The 18,961-nt window shown below is 41.1% G+C and overlaps 1 protein-coding gene across 2 annotated transcripts in view; it reads left to right on the top strand.

Moving 5' to 3' along the window:
- Positions 1 to 60: 60 nt before the first annotated feature.
- Positions 61 to 18,961, top strand: part of LOC139022796 (interleukin-15-like) — a 31,253-nt gene continuing 12,352 nt past the window's right edge. Inside the window, exons 1-3 of one of the 2 annotated variants that reach the window (XM_070434010.1) lie at positions 61 to 397; positions 13,232 to 13,747; positions 14,327 to 14,374. In XM_070434010.1, the coding sequence (XP_070290111.1) occupies positions 13,592 to 13,747; positions 14,327 to 14,374 (204 nt within the window). In that variant the 5' untranslated portion in view covers positions 61 to 397; positions 13,232 to 13,591. The remainder of the gene's footprint in view (positions 398 to 13,231; positions 13,748 to 14,326; positions 14,375 to 18,961) is intronic. The other variant, XM_070434011.1, reaches the window with a different exon arrangement.

Below are 18,961 nucleotides of genomic sequence, written 5' to 3'. Positions count from 1 at the left end.
TCAAAATAGCAAATCTTTCGACTCATTTCGTTCACTTGAGTCATTAATCCTGCTGTAGAATTAATTGCATCCGGTAGGTCAAACGAACGACTAAAATGAACGATTCAATAAGATAAATGAATCATGACTCTCGAGTCAGTATAAAAAGTAGCAAATCGTTCGCGAACTGCACATCATTAATTAAGAACTGGGGTTGTGTTTGGGTTGGACTCTAGGCTACGCTCTGAGTGTAACTGAGCATTAGACATTTCAGGATTTTGTTGCAGTACAAATATGATAGATTTTAGCTACACAATTTGAACTTCAACTGTGGATTTTAAAGTTACTTTTGTTTTCACTTTGTACCTACATACGGCGCAAACTTCAGTAGACTTTCAAGCTGATTTACCATGTCCGGGTAAGTTACCGCTATATGTGTGAACCAGTAGCCTACTGTAATAGAGAATAATGTTGTATTTCTTTTGAGTACCCATCCCAAATACCACTGAAAAAACGGAACTATCTTCTTTGCATAAATCGCGCGGGACGTCATGTTACAGTAGGCTAGGCTGTATGAGATTCATATTTTTGATATATTTAACTAGGCAATAATTTCCCGTAAAATAGATTTCATGAATCATGTGTTTATTTTAGCCCTGGTTGCACACGCTTTCAGGTGAATGTTCAAAGTGCAATAACGAACAGACATTGCTTACATACCTATCCTATTAGATTCTAAGCTGCGGGAGGATCTCAGAAAATCGATTTTCTTCACTACTACAATTTAGGGCCGATTATCCTGTCTTCACAACTTCTAGAGATATTTCAACAAAACGATTTTGTGGTAAATGTATCACATTTTTTGAAATGTTGAAAAAAATATACAAGCAGGAAAGCCTTTAGGATAAATAAAACAAGTTTTAGATCATTTTTGAATAAAGTAGTAATATGTTGGATGACTGTGTTGGGGGCAACTCGCCCTCCCTCCCTAGTACACTACTGTTACATCATGTCAATTTCATTATAACATCCTTTTGCTCCCAAGTCAGGTTTGGTGTTCATAAATTCACTCTTAAGTGCCAGAGTGTGCTCGTAAATTCACAGCCTTGACAGTGTTAGTTCGCTTCGCTCTCGGAGCGTTCAGAGTGCACGCTGACACTGGACGCTCACGCCGAGTAGTAGGGTTGATCTGAACGTTCTGACAACGGTCATATTCAACGGGTGTTGCGCGTTCGTAAATTCGCCAGTTATTCTGCGCTCCTTCACACTCAGGCAAGAGTGCTCTGAAATCGGAGTAGATAGCCAGACTGAATTTACGAACACACCCAACACTTCTCTCCCAGTCCAGAGGACTGTGAGGTGCAAGTGGAGATTTGGCAGGAGGAGACCTTATGTCCCTTACCTAGGGACACTAGCGGTTCTGAAGAGGGGCCAGGGGGGGACAGTGCCCCTGTGACAACAATTTTGGACCCCCTGGTGGCTCCCCTTAATGTGGAGTATGAAATACATTTTACACAACTAATGCCTGCAATGCAGTGAAGAAAACGATATGACAACAATAACGTCTAATGTAACTGGCCCCTCTAACAGTACAACTGGCCCCAGCTTGGCCCCCCCAGTTTAAATGGTCTAGAACCGCCACTGCCTAGGGAGCTAGCTGATGGTTAGTACGTGTCCTTTGGGCTGCAAAGCTCATTGGGCAAAAGTGTTCTAAATACAAATGAGGGCTTTTAACTAACTTTTATGACTTGCTCATTTTATTATTAGATGGTTATGTGTTTATTTATTAATTTAGTTATTTGATTTAGAATTGTAGGACCCTGTCACGTTGTATAAATGATAGGAAACAGGCGCAGGAATACGAATATGTTTTTTATTTACTTCACCCAAGATAGCGCATGTCGGGAACATGACGGGGACAAAGCCAAAAACCAACACGTAAAATATAACACAAGGCTGTAACCCAAACAAAGAGCGAGGTGTAAACAACGAATATATATACACAGGACGAAATCCGTAATAACAAGAGCACAATAACGCGTAGTACCAAAGCCTAAACAGCACAGGTGCTCACAAGACCAACGGACATGGAACAATAACCGACAAGGACAGAGGGCACCTATATACACATACTAATCACGAGGAATGGGAACCAGGTGTGTGTAATGAGACAAGACAGTCCGGGCTTGGCGGTAACGATCCAGTTCAGTGACTCCTAGAAGGCAGGTGACGTAACAATCTGCCGTTTCCAGCTACAATAGTAATTTACAACATTAACAATGTCTACACTGTATTTTTGATCGATTTGATGTTATTTTAATGGACATAAAATGTGATTTTCTTTAAAAAACAAGGACATTTCTAAGTGACCCCAAACTTTTGAACGTAGTGTATATATATATACAGTACCAGTCAAAAGTTTGAACACACCTACTCATTCCATTGTTTTTACTGTTTTCTACATTGTAGAATGATAGTGAAGACATCAAAATTATGAAATAAAACATGAATCATTTAGTAACCAAACTTGTGTTAAACAAATCAAAATATATTTTATATTTGAGATTCTTCAAAGTAGCCACCCTTTGCCTTGATGACAGCTTTGCATTCTCTCAACCAGCTTCATGAGGTAGTCACCTGGAATGCATTTCTATTTACAGGTGTGCCTTGTAAAAAGTTAATTTGTGGAATTTCCTTCCTTGTTAATGCATTTGAGCCAATCAGTTGTGTTGTGACACGGTAGGGGTGGTATACAGAAGATAGCCCTATTTGGTAAAAGACCAAGTCCATATTATGGCAAGAACAGCTCAAATAAGCAAAGAGAAACGACAGTCCATCATTACTTTAAGGCATAAAGGTCAGTCAATCTGGAACATTTCAAGAACTTTGAAAGTTTCTTCAAGTGCAATCGCAAAAACCATCAAGCGCTATGATGAAACTGGCTCTCATGAGGACCATCACAGGAAAGGAAGACCCAGAGTTACCTCTACTGCAGAGGATAAGTTCATTAGAGTTACCAGCTTCACAAACACGAGCAATGGAAAGCTGCCAGAGCGCGTGGGGGCATTGCTTACGTCCACGATGACAGGCTCATTGTCGACCCTCCCTCCCAGAAGCCTGGAAGGGATGAGAGAGCCTATGGGTTTGCAGCTTCAACCCCTCAACACAGACACACTAATTGATTAATGGATTGCTGAATGTATATTTTTTCTCTTGCTTTGTTTGCTCTTTTCCATATTATGTCTATCTCTGATAAGCTACCCAGGAAAGGGCTGAAAATAGTACATATTGATATATGTAGCCTTAGAAATAAGCCATATTAGCCATTTCTGAGACTCACTTAGATAATTCATTTGACACAGCAGTAGCAATACAAGGATATAACATCTATAGAAGAGACAGAAATGCTTACGGGAGAGGTGTTGCTGTATATAGCCATATCCCTGTAATGCTTAGAGAAGATCTTATGTCAAGTGGTATTGAAGTGTTGTGGTTGCAGGTTCACTTGGCACATCTAAAGCCTTTTCTTTTGGTGTGTTGCTATAGGCCACCAAGTGCTAACAGTCAGTATCTAAATAATATGTGTGAAATGCTTGATAGTGTATGTGATTTAAACAGAGGTCTACTTTCTTGGGGACCTGAATATTGACTGGTTTTCATCAAGCTGTCCGCTCAAGAGGAAGCTTCTTACTGTAACCAGTGCCTGTAATCTGGTTCAGATTATTAAAGACCCTTGCTCCCTTCGGTCTCAATGTAGACTTTGATCTGAAGCCATTCTTGTGATTTTGCTATTGCAAATGTTTGTAGGCTTATGTAGCCAAATCGTATCTATGATCATATGCTATCCAATTATGTTTTTTATATGCTATTTTAATAATGACAATGATATCAGGCCACACCCGGACATGATTACAGACACCTGTGTGTGTCTTTTGACACTATATAAATGAGTCACCACGCAGTGTTTGTCATTATACCCTGATGAAGACAGCTTGTCTGTCAAAATGTTGGACATTAGGTTATTACATTTTTGCGTCTTAGCTCCTAGAGTGTGCGGCTCTCCTTTATTTTTTTCAGGTTATTTATCAACCTACCAGGGTGTTTACAAACACTACAGGAACAAGATCATCCACATGTATCGATCACATTTTTACTAATAGTGTAGAACTGTGTTCTAAAACTGTATCTGTACCCATTGGATGCAGTGATCACAGTATAGTGGCTATATCCAGGAAAGCCAAAGTTCCAACAGCTGGGCCTAAAATAGTATATAAGACATCATACAAAATATTTAGCTGTGACTCTTATGTGGATGATGTTAAAAATATTTGTTGGTCTGATGTGATTAATGAGGAGCATCCAGACGCTGCACTTGATTCATTTATGAAATTTCTTCTTCCAATTATTGATAAACACCTGTTTAGAAACTGACTGTTAGAACTGTTTAGGCTCCATGGATTGGTGAGGAATTGAAAAACTGTATGGCTGAAAGAGAAGGGGCAAAAGGAGTGGCTAATAAGTCTGGCTGCACATCTGACTGGCTGACTTACTGCAAATTGAGAAATTATATGACTAAACTCAACAAAAAGAAGAAGGAAATGTTTTATGAAACCAAGATCAATGATATAAAGAATAATGGAAAAAACTTTGGATTACTTTAAATAAAATGATGGGCAGAAAAACAAATTCAACTCCATCTTTTCATCGAATCAGATGGCATCACAAAACCATTTGATGTTGCCAATTATTTAATGATTACTTCATTGGCAAAGTAGGCAAACTTAGGCAGGAAATGCCAACAACGAACCGTGAGCAATTGTATTCATGCATAAACAAACTAATAATGAAAGAAAAGCGTTGCAAGTTAGAATTTTTCAAGTTAGTGTGGGAGAGGTGGAAAAATGATTGTTATCGATCAATAATGACAAACCTCCCGACATTGACAACTTAGATGGAAAGCTCTACTGAGGATGGTAGCTGACTCTCTAGCCACTCCTATCTGTCATAATTTTAATCTGAGCCTAGAGGAAGGTCTTTGTCCTCAGGCCTGGAGGGAAGCCAAAGTAATTCCGCTACCCAAGAGTGATAAAGCGGCCTTTACTGGTTCTAACAGCAGACCTATAAGCTTGCTGCCAGCTCTTAGCAAACTGTTGGAAAAAATTGTGTTTGACCAAATACAATGCTATTAACAACAAATCAAATCAAATCAAATTTTATTTGTCACATACACATGGTTAGCAGATGTTAATGCGAGTGTAGCGAAATGCTTGTGCTTCTAGTTCCGACAATGCAGTAATAACCAACAAGTAATCTAACCTAACAATTCCACAACTACTACCTTATACACACAAGTGTAAAGGGATAAAGAATATGTACATAAAGATATATGAATGAGTGGTGGTACAGAACGGCATGGCAAGATGCAAGTAGATGGTATAGAGTACGGTATATACATATGAGATGAGTACTGTAGGGTATGTAAACATAAAGTGGCATAGTTTAAAGTGGCTAGTGGTACATGTATTACATAAAGATGGCAAGATGCAGTAGATGATATAGAGTACAGTATATACATATGAGATGGGTAATGTAGGGTATGTAAACATTATATTAAGTGGCATTGTTTAAAGTGGCTAGTGGTACATTTTTACATAATTTCCATCAATTCCCATTTTTAAAGTGGCTGGAGTTGAGTCAGTATGTTGGCAGCGGCCGCTAAATGTTAGTGGTGGCTGTTTAACAGTCTGATGGCCTTGAGATAGAAGCTGTTTTTCAGTCTCTCGGTCCCTGCTTTGATGCACCTGTACTGACCTCGCCTTCTGGATGATAGCGGGGTGAACAGGCAGTGGCTTGGTGGTTGTTGTCCTTGATGATCTTTATGGCCTCCTGTGACATCGGGTGGTGTAGGTGTCCTGGAGGGCGGGTAGTTTTCCCCCGGTGATGCGTTGTGCAGACCTCACTACCCTCTGGAGAGCCTTACGGTTGTGGGCGGGCAGAGCAGTTGCCGTACAGGCGGTGATACAGCCCGACAGGATGCTCTCGATTGTGCATCTGTAAAGTTTGTGAGTGCTTTTGGTGACAAGCCGAATTTCTTCAGCCTCCTGAGGTTGAAGAGGCGCTGCTGCGCCTTCTTCACAATGCTGTCTGTGTGGGTGGACCAATTCAGTTTGTCCGTGATGTGTACACCGAGGAACTTAAAACTTTCCACCTTCTCCACTACTGTCCCGTCGATGTGGATAGGGGGTGCTCCCTCTGCTGTTTCTGAAGTCCACAACATCTCCTTTGTTTTGTTGACGTTGAGTGTGAGGTCATTTTCCTGACACCACACTCCGGGCCCTCACCTCCTCCCATGTAGCCGTCTCTCGTTGTTGGTAATCAAGCCTACCACTGTAGTGTCGTCCGCAAACTTGATGATTGAGTGGAGGCGTGCATGGCCACGGCAGTCGTGGTGAACAGGGAGTACAGGAGAGGGCTCAGATCGCACCCTTGTGGGGCCCGGTGTTGAGGATCAGCGCGGGTGGAGATGTTTTACCTACCCTCACCACCTGGGGGCGGCCCGTCAGGAGTCCAGGACCCAGTTGCACAGGGCGGTCGAGATCCAGGGTCCGAGCTTGATGACGAGTTTGGAGGGTACTATGGTGTTAAATGCTGAGCTGTAGTCGATGAACAGCATTCTCACATAGGTATTCCTCTTGTCCAGATGGGTTAGGGCAGTGTGCAGTGTGGTTGCGATTGCGTCGTCTGTGGACTATTGGGTCGGTAAGCAAATTGGAGTGGGTCTAGGGTGTCAGGTAGGGTGGAGGTGATATGGTCCTTGACTAGTCTCTCAAAGCACTTCATGATGACGGAAGTGCTTTGAGAGACTAGTCAACAACAGACTTTCATCATGCTTATAGAGAAGGGAACTCAACATGTACCTCATTGACACAAATGACTGATGATTGGTTGAAAGAAATTGATAATAAGAAGATTGTGGAAGCGGTACTGTTAGATTTCAGTGCAGCCTTTGATATTATTGACCATAACCTGTTGTTGAAAAAACATATGTGTTATGGCTTTTCAACCTCTGCCATATCGTGGATTCAGAGCTATCTATCTAATAGAACTCAAAGGTTTTTTTAATGGAAGCTTCTCTAATGTCAAACATGTAAAGTGTGGAGTACTGCAGGGCAGCTCTCTAGGCCCTCTACTCTTTTCAATTTTTACCAATGACCTGCCACTGGCATTAAACAAAGCATGGGTGTCCATGTATGCTGATGATTCAACCAAATACGCATCAGCAACCACAGCTAATGAAGTCACGGAAACCCTTAACAAAGAGTTGCAGTCTGTTTTGGAATGGGTGGCCGGTAATAAACTGGTCCTGAACATCTCTAAAACTAAGAGCATTGTATTTGGTACAAATCATTCCTGAATTTCTAGACCTAAACTGAATCTGGTAATGAATGGTGTGGCTGTTGAACAGGTTGAGGAGACTAAATTACTTGGCATTACCTTAGATTGTAAACTGTCATGGTCAAAACATGTAGATTCAATGGTTGTACAGATGGGGAGAGGTCTGTCCATAATAAAGAGATGCTCTGCATTTTTGACACCACACTCCAAAAGGAAAGTTCTGCAGGCTCTAATTTTGTCTTATCTTGATTATTGTCCAGTCGTGTGGTCGAGTGCTGCAAGGAAAGACCTAGTTAAGCTGCAGCTGGCCCAAAACAGAGCGGCACGTTTTGCTCTTCATTGTAATGAGACGGCTGATATAAATACTATGCATGGACAGTCTATCTTGGCTAAGAGTTGAGGAGAGACTGACTGCATCACTTATTTTTATAAGAAACATGAATGTCTTGGAAATCCCAACTTGTTTACATAGTCAACTTACACACAGCTCTGGCAGACACACTTACCCCACCAGACATGCCACCAGGGGTCTTTTCACAGTCCCCAAATCCAGAACAAATTCAAGAAGGCGGTATTATATAGAGCCCTTATTGCATGGAACTTCCTTCAGTCTCATATTGCCCAAATAAACAACAAAACTGGTTTAAAACAACAGATAAAGCAACACCTCACAACACAACGGCTCTCCCCTATTTGACCTAGATAGTTTGTGTGTACGCAGAGTAGGTGAACGGATGATCTCTGTATGTGTGGTTCCCACTGTGAAGCAAGGAGGAGGAGGTGTGATGATGTGGGGGTGCTTTGCTTGTGACACTGTCAGTGATTTATTTAGAATTCAAGGCACACTTAACCAGCATGGCTACCACAGCGATATGCCATCCCATCTGGTTTGCGCTTAGTGGGGCTATCATTTGTTTTTCAACAGGACAATGACCCAAAACATCCCCAGGTTGTGTAAGGGCTATTTGACCAAGAAGGAGAATGATGGAGTGCTGCATCAGATGATCTGGCCTCCACAATCACCCGACCTCGACCCAATTGAGATGGTTTGGGAAAAAATATATATTTTGAAAGGGTGGCTACTTTAAATAATCTACAATCTAAAATAGATTTAGATGTAGATTTTTAAACACTTTTTTAGTTACTACATTATTCCATATGTGTTATTTCGTAGTTTTGATGTCTTCACTATTATTCTACAATGTAGAAAATAGTAAAAATAAAGAAAACCCTTGAATGAGTAGGTGTGTCCAACATTTTGACTGGCACTGTATATGTATATATATATAGATTTTTTTAGTTTTTACACTTATTTCACCCCTTTTTTGGGTAGGCACAAAACTACTTTCATACAAATGTTTTAACCTGAACCGGTTACCTTCAGATAGGTCCCCTGACAGTTGTGGGGGTCGTAGAGCCTTCCAGAGTCTTCCATAGAATGGTAGGTCAGACGTTTTCGCGAGAACCTATTTTCTGGATGTCTTATGGTCTGACAAACACCGCTCCAGCTCTGCCACCTTTCACTGCAGATGCGGAAGTGCGCCATCGGCGGATGGGGTGGATTGAGACGCATCCAATGCAAAAAATATATTTTGATGGGGATTATTTTATTATGTTACTGTGTCAATCGACTCATAAACTAATCCTGAAATCCTTTCAAATAATGAGTCAAATAAGCACTAGGACTTAAACATAAGTAACAACCGTGAGTGAGCTGGTAGACACACTGGAGAGGTGGAAATTACACTTCCACGCTTGGATGTGGTCGCATCCGTGCGAGATACAAATTCAATTTGGTTACTTCACTCAAAACTGTCTATTTTTAAGGGCACCTAAAACCATGATTTGGTCAGTAGCGCCCTGATTTCTGCATTAAAATGTTTGCCCTGCCCCAGCTTCTCCCTGTGCACTCTGAGTAGTAAAAATATATTATTTTTGCGCAACATTTCACAATGCAATAGCACGATAAAAACAGTAGGCTATTGTTCAAATCAAATTGTATTTGTCACATGTGCCGAATACAAAAGGTGTAGACCCAGTGGCGATTTTATCATGTAAATCTTGGTGGGGCAAACTCAAAAATATTTGGGGAGATGCATGCCAGTAAAGCCACTAAACAACACAACACTAAACAATACATTAATTACACTATAACGGTAACAAACGGTGCCCACAAACTGTTAGGGCCGACATAAAGATGTCCCAACAGCAGAGCTTTCTTTTCAGCACCATGGAGTGAATCCTTACTGCTGCTACACCTGGCTATCAGCAGAGCCTTGTCTGGCAGTGAAACAATTAATTCAGCCTCATTTACTGCCCTTTTAAAAAAACATAGCTGATATGTCTGACTTGTTTAAACAAATGGGGTTTCTACTGACAATTGAGATGTACAAACTAAGGCATAAGGGGACGATGAGCGGATAAGAGGCCATCCGTAATTTCAATTAAGTTATTAATGAGCGAGCTAGGACGGACGTAGTCAATATAACTATTTGTTCAGCACCTTTGAAACATAGAATTCAGAACATGGGTCGTTCTTACAGTATTCTCCCTGTACACTAAGTCAGAACTATAGGATAAATAAAGGGGGCATATAAGCAGACAATGAACGCTCTTACAATAGGCTACATATACACCACCAAATGCTAACAGCTTACGACACAACATACAGTGCATTCGGAAAGTATTCAGACCCCTTGACTTTTTCCACATTTTATTATGTTACAGCCTTATTATAAAATGGATTAAGTAGGCTTTTCCCCTCATCAATCTACACACAATACCCCATGATTTTTTTTTAAACAGAAATATTACATTTCTATAACTATTCAGACCCTTTACTCAGTACTTTGTTGAAGCACCTTTGGCAGCGATTACAGCTTCAAGTCTGATTGGGTATGACGCTACAAACTTGGCACACCTGTATTTTTTGAGTTTCTCCCATTCTTCTCTGCAGATCCTCTCAAACTCTGTCAGATTGGATTGGAAGCTTTGCTGCAGAGCTATTTTCAGGTCTCTCCAGAGATGTTTGATCGGGTTCAAGTCCGGGCTCTGGCTGGGCCACTCAAGGACATTGAGACTTGTCCCAAAGCCACTCCTTTGTTGTCTTGGCTGTGTGCTTAGGGTCGTTGTCCTGTTGGAAGGTGAACCTTCGCCCCAATCTGAGGTCCTGAGCACTCTGGAGCAGGTTTTCATCAAGGATCTCTCTGTACTTTCCCTCAATCCTGAGTAGTCTTCCCGTCCAAACATCCCCACAGCATGATGCTGCCACCACCATGCTTCACCGTAGGGATGGTGCCAGGTTTCCTTCAGACGCTACGATTGGCATTCAGGCCAAAGAGTTCAGTCTTGGTTTCAACAGACCAGAGAATCTTGTTTCTCATGCTCTGAGAGTCTTTAGGTGCCTTTTGGCAAACTCCAAGTGAGCTGTCATGTGCCTTTTACTGAGGAGTGACTTCTGACTGGCCACTCTACCAAAAAGGCCTGATTGGTGGAGTGCTGCAGAGATTGTTGTCTTTCTAGAAGTTTCTCCCATCTCCACAGAGGAACTCTGAAGCTCTGTCAGATTGACCATCATGTTTTTAGTCACCTCCCTGACCAAGGCCCTTCTCTCCCGATTGCTCAGTTTGGCCGGTTGGCCAACTCTAGGAAGAGTTTTGGTCGTTCCTTCTTCCATTCAAGAATGATGGAGGCCACTGTGTTGTTAGGGAACTTAAATGCGGCAGACATTTTTTGGTAACCTTCCCCGGATCTGTGCCTCGACACAATTCTGTCTCGGAACTCTACTGGCAATTCCTTCAACCTCATGGATTGGTTTTTGCTCTGACATGCACTATCAACTGTGGGATCTTATACAGACAGGTGTGTGCCTTTCCAAATCATGTCCAATGAATTGAATATACCACAGGTGGACTCCATTCAAGTTGTAGAAACATCTTAAGGATGATCAATGGAAAGAGGATGCACCTGAGCTCAGTTTCGAGGAAGGTGGTTTGGCGGTATTTCGTGGGCAAATTTTGTCATCAAACTATGGTATTCTCTGAATTTATGGTGCTTTAAAGACAACTGGGAACTCGGGGAAAAAAAGGTTGAATCATGATGTCAGTGATGTTCAGGTTGGGGCTTTAGAAATTCCGAGTTGGTTGACCGTTCAAAACATATTTTCCCAGTCAGAGCTTGTTTTTTCAGAGTCTGAGATTTCCCAGATCCAAGTTTCCAGTTGTTTTGAACGTGGCAGAAGTCATGTTGGATTGATAGCATGGCCAATGTTGAATATTTATAATTTTAAGCTTGGAAAAGAGACCCTTATACCCAGACTTGGACCACACACCCACTCCACTGAATAGCAGGCTAGTGCTTGCTTTGTATCGCTTACAGTTAGCCACTGATTCCTTCAAAACCACTCATTGTTGAATTTCCAATTTCCAATTTGTTGTGTAATGTTTATGTCCAGTGGCAGATGAGCATTAAAAAAATGTATCTACAATTTATCTTCATATGGCAAGAATTGAAAATGATTTGACAGTAGATTGTCGACTTGATTCATGATGATGACTGCTAGCTTGCTAGTTAAGATTTTGAAAGTTTGATGTTGACAAGATCAGTCCAATCAAAACTACGGTAGATATAACATGATTTGACGTAATTTTATCTGTGGCCAATGACCTTGAGCCTTCTTGGATGGACACGTCTAATGTAACTTTATGGCAGCACCCAAGGGGCTTGAATTTTCGAGCTCTCCCTGTAGATTTTGCAGTGACGTATTGTCCCCATGAGTGACAGAACACTGCAATCACGGCACAACTAGAGAACATTACCAACCCCTACGCCCCGTATTTTCCGCTGGCTGCCTCACCACCACAGAAAACACAGAGCTAGGCTGAAACACCTGCATTTTGTAGCTGCCTTAAAAAAAAAAGCAAAAAAAAAGACATGTTTGTATGGGACTTTATTAACTCAATTATCTTTTTTTTTAAACATTGTTTGCAAACTGATATGTGACACGTATTAATGCCAAAATAACATCCAAACAGGCAACTTTTTTTTTTTTTTTTTTTTACCAAGACAGAAAATAATCAAAACATTCTTTAGAAAGTTGCCTGGTTTGCTAGATTGACATATATTTAATTCATTTTTAAAGGGTGGGTTTCTTGGTGTTGAAATACAGCAGTTATACTATTTTGGACCATCAGGCTGCTGATGTCATGCAGCCTGTCGTTTTTGTGTTTATACTTTTTCATAACGACAACGATAGGTTTGATTTCGGACAACAATAGAATGTTCATGATGTCACTGCAACAACTGTCCACAGACATGTCGATAGACAAACTTTAAACAAGCCTTAAGGTGTATGGCAGGCCAGTAACTTTTGCAACTAAATCATTTTACGGTGCATGGTCGCACACAGACTTTTATGGGTACACAAGGTGCCACCGGTGGATTCAAAATGAGTAGCCTAACAATTATTTACATGGCCCCAGTTGCATTTGCAAACAAATTATTTATGAAATCAATAATATGTAACATGTGACAGTTCTTAATTGACAGTGAGCAGTGAGCAAAGTAACCATAGACGGGAATTGACAATGGCTTACTATTAGGCATTCATCCATATAAAACAAAGGTCATTTCTCAAGAACGTTCCAATTTCCATGGCAGCCTTGTTCTCCTTTTAAATTGTATTTATTTTTTCAAGTAGGATACATAATTAACAAAATGTGAATAGCACAGAATAAATAAATAAAAAATAATCTTTTATAATCAGCGCCGAATGATGTATGACATCGCTTACATAAATGACAGTAATATTCTCTCCATAATCATTGTTCACTTAAACAGTTACTCTCTCTCTCAACAGTGAGGAGCCAGGAGGCAGATGCTGATGGCTTGCCTCGTCTCTTCTGCTGCGCTGCTTTCCAGGACACACAAGAGAGATGCTGCATAATAAATCAACAGGAAGATAGAAGACAGAGTGTTTTACCCCTCATCCAAAAGTGGGGAGCCTACTGGCTAAGGAGGAGGCACGTAGCTGGAGTCTTGCCTCGTCTCCACTGCTTCTGCCCAGGACACACAGGGGATGCAGTGTCACTAAGAAGGCTGCAGTTGACATGGACAATATGCTGAATCCCAAAACAATGGAGGATTTTAAAATAGTTCTCTTCATTTTAAGCTACTTCTCTACTGATCTGAAGCTGCTGTGAAAGAGTGGGCCCATGCCATGCTGAGGAGACAGAGAACTGACACTCTTCTAACCGTTTTGCTGTGGCTTCTCTTCTTCGCCGCCATGACAATGAAACAGACATATGGAAAATCCATGTGCAGTAAAGAACTTCCCGGAATTGTGCGAAAATGCATTGAGGAAGTTCACAAGATGGTATCAAGATGTTTTCAGTTTTTTCCCACTTGTTTTTCATATTACCTCAAACACTGAGTTTACTAAACATTAGGAACACCTTCCAAATATTGAGTTGCACTCACTTTTCCCCTCCGAACAGACTCAACTTGTCGGGGCAGCAACTCTACGAGGCGTTGAAAGAGTTTCACAGGGATGCCAGCCCATGTTGATTCCAATGCTTCCCACAGTTGTGTCAAGTTGGCTGGATGTCCTTTTGGTGGTGGCCAATTTTGATACACACGGGAAACTGTTGAGTGTGAAAAACCCAGCAGCATTGCAAGTTTTGACACACTCAAACCGGTGCACCTGGCACCTACTACCATGATTGAAGTGTATTTAACAAGTGACATCAATAACGAATCATAGACTGACCAGGTGAACCCTGGTGAATGCTATGAAAGAGCAGGTGTTCCTAATATTATGTACACTCGGTCTATGATGGAATAGAATTCAACACACTGTAGAATCAACATCAGCACACAATTACATTACCTTTTGACTGTTTGTTTTTATGTTTACATTATCTGTGTTGTAGCCTGTTTTTTTCTTTCTTACCAGGAATCATTTGATTGCAGACTGTACACCCCAACTTTGGCTGATTATCAGGTATGTGGTTTATTTCTGTTATTTCTGCATTAATAACACAGTCGCTCGTAAAAGTCTCTACACCCGTTGCACAGCCTTCACATTACGCTGCCCTAAAATAAAATAAAATAAAATATTTTTCCTACCGATCTAAAAAAACATTTTATAGGAAATGTTCCAAATTAATACAAACTACGAAATTAAAATGTATTCATTGATGTCAACTCTATCCCAGAGTTAAAAATTAGTGGAAGCACTTTTGGCAGCCATTACAGCTGTGAATCATTGTGAATAAGATTCTACCAACCTTGCACAACTCTTAGGGCAACATATCCATTGTTTTTGTCAAAATTACTCAAGTTAATAATTTTGTTTGGGAATTGTTGATCAGCAGTATTCAAACCTTTTCACAGATTTTCATGAAGATTTAAGTCAGGAATGAGAATATACCATTCAGAAACACTCAACACCTATTGGAAAGCCATTCTGTTGTGTTTTTGGCATAAACATGTGTAATTGTGTAATGCTCCCCAGTCCCTGCCAGGGACAATCATACCCATAACATGATGCTGCTGTTGGGGTTCGTTTCCTCGTTCCTTGTCAATCATTGGCTCATTGGTGAAATTAGCTATCTTTAATTAAATCATTCAAAAACCTTTATTAATGCAATTGCAGACAGAGGTTGACAACAGGAACATAACGCATGTTTCCGAGTAAGTTCTGCATCAAAGAAAAGGTCCCAAGTTCTTTTATTAAACCCGAAGTCCAGCCCTAGTTATGTCACTGCCTACGTCATTATCTTTTACTCATGAGACCAAAACCATGCCTACTCAACATTAACTCTTGTTTATATAGCTATCTAAAAGCTTAGCAGTAAATATCCACGTTGATTTACAGTGGAATCTCTGACTAATCTCTTATCTCTTACACTCCCCTGCAGAGTTCTGTCTCACAGTCACACATTTCTCAGACAGTTTCTTCATTAGAGGCAGAGAGACTAGAAAAGTACTCTGAAACAATATTAAACCTCATAATGTATATATATTGTTAATCTGTAGTCTAGGATCCTATAAATGTAAGGAGGGTGGGGTCTTATAACCTCTCCCCTTCTATTAATACAACATAAGCATAATCAATTGTTATAATATATCAAACATTTGGTACAGTCCCTATCATGACACCCTAGGTGAACCCCCTTCATTTCCCTCTTTGAGACTAAATAGTCTCACACCTTCAATCATAATATTCTCCTCTGAAATCAAATAGATTAGGCAAATCCCCCGGATCCATTTGATCCCAGGGATGGCCTTCTAAAAGGAGAAACAACTCCTGAGGTTCCTGAAATGCTGGTGGGGTGGGGTGAGTCTGGCTATACTCCCATTTCCTCTTGAGTCCTGGGAAAAACCACACAAGTTGAATAAACAATGAGATTAAGAGAAACTAGAAATGCCCCAGTATCCCCTTCAGCACGATTTGTATCCGCTTCCAACAACACCATCATTCCAGCATGTTCAAGAGCAGTTGCAGTCATTTTCTTACAGATATAAACAGTAACCAAAATCACCAAACCTCCTACAAGTATAGGAGTAAACAATGAAAACAGAGTCAACACAACTTTTCCCACCACATTCCCAAATTTAGCATTAAACCAGTCACCAATTTTGTCAAAAAAAGATTTTTCAGATTTTGAGAGAGTTTTAAGATCAGCAATCTTATCAATTATTGCAGTCATATTCTCAGAGGGAGGAGCATAACACAATTTTCAGGATCAATAATACCTAGTGTGTTACAGTGTCCTCCTTCCTTTGCCAAAAGATCATCTAAAGCCATCTCATGGCGGCTGACGACTGCTTTCAGATTTTGGACATCTAATGAGAGCTGGCTAAATCCTCTGATTGTTAAATTCATATGGGCCTGGAAAGAATAGGTTAAATTGTTTACCCACTTTCTTAGGACAGCCACACCCCAGGAGGGTATGATTGACATACCAAAATCTCACCCGGGTGTAGAACAGAACCTTAGGCTTCCTGATTGTCTGGGATGAGTCGTTTGGCACGCTGCAGTAGCCCAGAGTTGGTTTTACCTGTCACATTGAAAAGATCGGTGACCGGAATTCTTAACATGTACATTTCTGTTCTCCCCAAATAACAACACCCCCCCTCCCATCCAGGAGGTAAAATGAGATACCCCTTGTCACTGCATACCCACATCCATCCAAAAGGTGCTCCCATGCCTTCCTCTATCCTAGAAAGGTTTACACCTGTCACCTGTTGCTGTAAGTCTAACACACTAAAATGCCCTTTAGCATAGTTTCTCCTATCACTATACTCTTCTCTCAGTTGACCCATATATTCATGACAAGCTCTAGTGTCTCCCATATCTTCCCTCTACCAAATTAGGTACGTTTGCTCCCTTCTTGTGACCACCCCAACATACATGTGTCCCATAATCCCCAAATGTTCAACAGTCTTTCTAGCCAAGCACTTTATTATACATAAAGCAACAGCAAAACACAGTCGTCCTACCAGGAGTGGAACAATCATGGCAGACAGGAACATCATTACCTTACCCATCACGTTTCCAAATACACTATTAAACCAGTGTCCAATTTGGTCAAAGATGGTGTTGTCAGCTTTTCCCAGAGTACAACCTAATTTAACCAGTTCATTTATAATAGCTGTCATGTTGTCAGAGGAGTCAGGAATCAACATGACACAGTAATCCTCATCGTTTATTCCAAGGGACCTGTAGGCCCCTCTGTCTTTAGCCAATATGTGCCATTTCGTCTCTGGTCATTACTGCCTTCAAATTCTGCACATTTAGTGACAACTGAGTACTTTCAAGATAGTAGGGCCTGCATGGAGTATGTCAAATTGTTAATCCCCTTACCCTTTACTACAACTCCTACACCTAGAAAACTTACTAGGGCTGCCTGCCATCTCTACCTGAGACAGCACATATCCATAAGCTTCATTATTTTGAGCCACTGCTCTTTTAGCTCTGAAATTCGATCTGAAACTAATTTGCAAAGAACTGTTCAGCAACTCAGAAGCGAGTAATGTTGCTACTGTCAGTTCAGTTTTCCCCAGATAACAACACCCTTTCCATCCCCTGGGGAGGAACATGTAGCCATTACCCCCACAGATCCAGAGATGATCTGGAGGTGTCTCCATGCCTTTGCCTATGTTTGACATATTTACCCTAGTTATCAATTGTTGCCCATCCAGTACATCAAAACTACTGGTATCTGTTTTTAGGCCTGTGTAAGACAGGCAATTAGTGGTGTTTCCTACATCCACATTCCCTGAGTTGCAGATACAAACGGGGGGAGTTATTGTGGGTTTTAATCCTGCCAACACAACATCTCCTTTATCATTTATGGGCTTTACACTACCAGTCAGATACTCTCCCCATTGTACTTTTGGAGGTCCTATGCATTTAATCAGCTGGGAATTGTTACCTGGTTGTACACTAGGAACCTTCTTCTACCTTGGCCATTTAGTCTTAATGGGCCCACCCTCCTTAAATTCTTTAGCTGTATCTGAACTATTACCTATTGTCTTATTGGATAATCCACATTCCCATGCTGCTTCCTTTCCCCTAGTGACCAACATCAGAATAGTATAATTGCTGTTTCTTTGTCGAACCCTGGTATTGTTCCTTTGCATAAAATGGAGTAATTAACATCCAAAATCATTCTTTCCAATTGGTACTACCTGGGTTTCCCACAGAAAGGTTGTGGAGCTGGGTTCATGGAAAATCATTACCCGTGTGCCAGATGTGTTCCCCCTCCCCTGTAATCCCATGTATGTCACTGTTTTCCCCATTTATTATTCTCCACATCCCCATCCACAAAGGGAACAGGTAGGATTTGGAGAGCAACAAAAACCCTGCATGTGTGTTTCCATTGTTGCAGTTTTCTTGATTCACAACCATAGTGTGTGTATATGATGGTGTCCTCGACATCTGATGACTCTTCAGGTTCTGTGGTTGAACCCTCTGTTGGTTCTTCTGACCTTTGGTCTCGGCCCTCTGACTGAGGTCTTCCCCGTTTCTCCTCTGTGCCTTCTCATCGGTGGATCTTAGCCTCTTTTGTTGCCATGGTCACCTGGAAGGTTCCCATCCATCTTGGCTGGTTCCATTTTCTTTTATGGACTCATAGTTTCACCCAGGCTCCTACGCAGATGGTCAGAGCATCATCTGGATCCTCACCTGGTGATTGGTTCTGCACCCACCTGGTAAACCTGTCAATTATCACCAGGCAGTATCTCTTTCTTTCTTTTTGCTCTACCATGTCTATGAAATCCATAGCTAGGTGGGCAAAATATCCTTTTGGAGTGGGGTACTTCCCTGGTTACAGTGGATTTCCCTTGTCTATGTTATATAACAAACATGTCGTGCAACGATAAATGAACTGTTTTACGTGCTGATTCAAATTTTGGGTCCAATTTTCTTTTGGGTCCAATTTTCAAATATTCTCCTCCTCCTCCATTCTCCTCTCATATCCCCCTTTGACGAATGGCTCACATGGTTGATGGTAAACAGGGCATGCCAGACAAAAGATGTAGCCATAAGCCAACCTAGGACAGAGAGCACACCCTCTCTCCC

The sequence above is a fragment of the Salvelinus sp. IW2-2015 genome, linkage group LG22 (genome assembly GCF_002910315.2).
Source record: "Salvelinus sp. IW2-2015 linkage group LG22, ASM291031v2, whole genome shotgun sequence".
In the NCBI taxonomy this organism is placed as follows: domain Eukaryota; kingdom Metazoa; phylum Chordata; class Actinopteri; order Salmoniformes; family Salmonidae; genus Salvelinus; species Salvelinus sp. IW2-2015.
The sequence above is the reverse complement of the archived record's forward strand: the minus strand, read 5'-3'. Positions and strand labels throughout refer to the sequence as shown.